The 3,979-nt window shown below is 56.2% G+C and overlaps 1 protein-coding gene across 2 annotated transcripts in view; it reads right to left on the minus strand.

Annotated features, from left to right (window-relative positions):
* The window catches only part of CRMP1 (collapsin response mediator protein 1), a 52,122-nt gene that overhangs the window by 4,542 nt on the left and 43,601 nt on the right, over window positions 1-3,979 (minus strand). For both annotated transcript variants that reach the window (XM_021716746.1, XM_008066377.2), the window contains exons 11-12: window positions 1,962-2,141; window positions 38-203 (exon numbers count right to left, since the gene is read on the minus strand). In XM_021716746.1, the coding sequence (XP_021572421.1) occupies window positions 38-203; window positions 1,962-2,141 (346 nt within the window). The remainder of the gene's footprint in view (window positions 1-37; window positions 204-1,961; window positions 2,142-3,979) is intronic.

Below are 3,979 nucleotides of genomic sequence, written 5' to 3' on the forward strand. Positions count from 1 at the left end.
GGGCCTGAACCCGGCGGGCGTGGGGAGCCCGGCCTACCTGACAGGCTGAAGTTGGACTGGTGGAGGTTCCGGATGGGCGGAGGCTGGTGTTTGGAAGGAGAAGATTTGGCTGAGGGAGCGGGAGTCGCGTATTTGGGGGTAGCTGGCACCTCGTACACGGGGCCGTCGTACATGCCCCTGGCAACCCCTTGCAATCCAGAAACCTGCGCAGAGGGAGAGACGGTGACCGGTGGGCACACGAGCCTTCCTGCTCAGACGGGCACTGCCCTGCAGGCACAAGAGAAGCCAGATGGCCTTGGGTGTGCATGCGCACGTGCCACACGCCCACACAGCCATCACACACGCACACATACACGTCACACACCACACATACATACCACCCACGTGCACACATGTGGACATACATCCACACGCGTACTCTTGCATTCGTACACATGAGCATGTACACGGATACAAATCACACCCATGCAGTCACACCCATGCACATGCATACATGTATCACACAACAGCACATGCAGGCACACACATGCACACAACACAAACATGCATGCACACACACAAATGCACACACTTAAACACAGAGATATTCCCATTCACAAGCACACACACACATTCACGTGTTTTATAGACACCTACACACACACATATATACACATCCACATGTATACACACAGCATAGACACACAGGTGCACACACCTGTATACACATCCCCACACACACATATATACACATCCACATGTATACACACAGCACAGACACACAGGTGCACACACCTGTATACACACACACCCACACATACACATACAGACACAGTGCTCCACACAGGAGGACCAGAAGTCCCCTTTCGGAAGGAAGTCACTTTCCCTGACACCTCTGCACCCCCGTCCCCCGCAGAAGAGCCCCAGACCCCAGACCGGCGGTCTCAAGGGCCCATCTGCTCTGCAGGGAGTTCGTCTGGGAGAGGATTCCAGAAAGGAAGGAGAGGCGAGGTGAGGCTGGGAGGGGGAGGGCCCAGGACAGGGAGCGGTGAACGGGCCAGGCCCGGGGGCAGCGGGAGGGCCCTGTGGGAGCACCCTCAAGCATGGACCCACAGGACGGGAGGGTGGGCCGGGTGCAGGGATCCAGCCCCTGGGGCAAGGGTCGCCTGGGGAAGGAGAAGGCAGGCAGGGACGCAGACAGCGGCCGGGGCTCCGGGTAGGGGCTGAGCCTGCAGGGCAGGGTGACCTCAGGGGACCTCAGGGTGGCCGGGGGCAACTGCTGCAGGCGTCAGAGAGCAGCGTGTGTGCTGGGACCTGCACAGACAGGGTCCCCCATGGCCCAGGCTCCCTCCTCCCCTCAGCAGGCGACAACACTGGACCCAGGCCCAGGCTGTCGGACAGGGAAGCAGCCGCCATCGTGATGGGAGGCCGTGGCCAGGGACAACGGCGGCAGAGCGGTGTCTGCCTCAGCCGGGAGGACGCTCCCTCCTCTGGGCTGCGCCAGAGACAGGACAGGCCTCCCAGGGCAGGGCTAAGAGCTCCAAGGAGAACTGGAAGGACAGATGCAGACGAGGCCGGGGGAAGGGACGAGGGACGGGGAGGCCTGAAGGCGCCGGCCCGCCAGGACGCCAGGGGCCACGTACTCCCCTCAAAAGGCCCGAGGGGCCCTGGCTGCGGGGTCAAGCCGAGCACAGCTCTGAGCATCAGGGCTCTGATCCGCACAATGAGACTCTCGCCTCCGCCCGTGGGGCGGATTCCCCAGGACCACGCAGGAGGGCGCCCAGAGCCGCCCTCCCATGACCCTCCCGCCCTGCGGGGGCACACTCCTTCGCGGTTTGCCGAGCCCCGGACCCCGCATGGCCCCCCTTGACGTTCTCAGCCATCCTGAGACGGGCCCGGGGCAGCATCGAGGAACGGGAGGGTCCCAGGGTCGCGCATCTAGCTCCGCCCCACCCACCGGGGCCTCCGGGCAGACCCCTCACCTTGTTCCTGATTTTGACGCGCTGATAGAGGTACTCTGGGAAAGGCTTCCGTGGGATGAAGCGGCCCACGCCCTTGTTGACGTTGATGCTTCCGTCCTCGAAGACGATCTTGCCCTGGCTGATGACCACCAGGGGCGAGCCATGGCACTCCATGCCCTCGAAGATGTTGTACTCCACCGCCTGCACCAGACGCACAGCGTGATTTGTGGCTCCCGCCTCGCCACCCCGGGTCCTTCTCCGAGGGAACCCTGTCACCCGTCGCCTGACTGCACATCGTGAGCGTTTCCGGAAAGCACCCCGTTTAGGGCTGCGTACTATTCCGTCACACGCTGTGCCACGTGCATGAGCAACACTCACTACGGGGCGTTTAGGTCGCCCTGGGACATCGTGAATGTCAAAGTGCCCCCCTGGGGTCATCCGGTGTGGCGGCTCTGACTACACTAGACACGCCTGGGTGTTTTAAGTAAAATACTATTTCTCCAGGATAGATTTCTAAATCCGAATTATGGGGCCGAAGGATATGGGTGTTCTTATATTGCATATTGCCAAATTACTTTCCCAAGGGGACACTCCGCCAGCAAGGAGGGAGACACATTTCATGTTTATCCTCTCCAGCGGCGAGAAGCCAGTTTTCTTTTCCTTTTCTTTTGTTTTCTGCCAACTCGACAGACAAAATAGCATTTTCTTAAACACACACATGCCCTTCGCTGCTCCTAAATGCCTGACCCTGTCGGTGAACTGCCACCAGCCAAGTGGTCTTCACTCATTATTTTAAAAGCAGGTCATGTACATGGCTGAAAAAAGTTACAGGGTGCAAAAGGTATTTGATAACAAGGTAAGTCTGCCTTCTCTCGCAGGCTGAGGTAAATGCCTCAGAGAGTTTCTCCTGTGTCTCCTGATACTTCCTGTGCATGAACAACTGCCTCACACACACGCAACTCTGTACAGAGGGTTTTCGCCTTGACCTCTCTCTGTACCTCTGAGATTGTCCCACCAGCACACGCCCATGGCTGAGAAATGCTTTCAACATTCTTTCAACTGCTGCACCGTGTTTCATCACAAGGATGTGCTCTGATCTTTCCCCAGCTCCTAAGGATGGAGCAGCTGGGTCGTTACCATGCTTTTGGTAAAAATGTTGCTGAAACACACCTTGCATCCGGTCTGTATGCTGAACACGTTTCTCGATGCAGGGTTGAGGGCCACAGAGTCAATGGATTTTCACCCTCGACAGAGGCACATGCCACAAAAGGCACCTCCGGTTTCCAATCCCAACAAAACCCCACAGCATGCCTGCCCCCCACGGTCTCACAGCTCTGTTAATTAACAGTGTCCTTGTGGATGACGCTCCTGGATGTCAGTTGCTGGCATGGGAGAGAAGCAGCATCTTGTGGTTGTTATTTGCATTTGCTAGTACGGGGGATGGGGTCTCTTTTTAAATCAACACACACTATTCCTACATTTCTTCTTGTAGGACTGGGTTTTGTGCAGTTATGTTTCTTAGGGTCTCGGTATTTTTCTTACTGACTGTTAAGTATACATTCAATGTAAAACATGTATCCCTTGTTACATGTGTGGCAAATCCTTCCCCTCTCCCTTGGCCTCTGTCTTTTGAGCTGTATAAAGTAATTTTTTGCCATTCGGGGGACTGCTGGCTAATTGTGGTATATCAGCGGTCAAACAGACCCATCTTTTCCTTCACAATTTCTAAGCTTTGCTTTGCTTAGCAAGGTCTTCTCCCTTTCAGAATTGTCACTTATAAAATTGGGTGTTTCATCCTGGTCCTTTCGTGGTTTTATTTTATCTCCACCTTTGATCCCTTTTGAGTTTGTCTGGTGGCGAACAGCAGGGCAGAAGTCGAGCCTTATGAGCAGGTGTTCTAACTCACGATTGGTTGAATTTTTCTTTTTTCTTTTTTTGAGTCGGAGTCTCACTCCGTCGCCCAGACTGGAGTGCAGCGCCCACTCCCGGCCACCGCAGCCTCGACCCGCTGGGCTCCAGCGATCCTTCCGCCTCAGCCT

This window comes from Carlito syrichta, unplaced genomic scaffold (genome assembly GCF_000164805.1).
Source record: "Carlito syrichta isolate Samal-C Ts95f unplaced genomic scaffold, Tarsius_syrichta-2.0.1 Scaffold308898, whole genome shotgun sequence".
NCBI classification, from domain to species: Eukaryota; Metazoa; Chordata; class Mammalia; order Primates; family Tarsiidae; genus Carlito; species Carlito syrichta.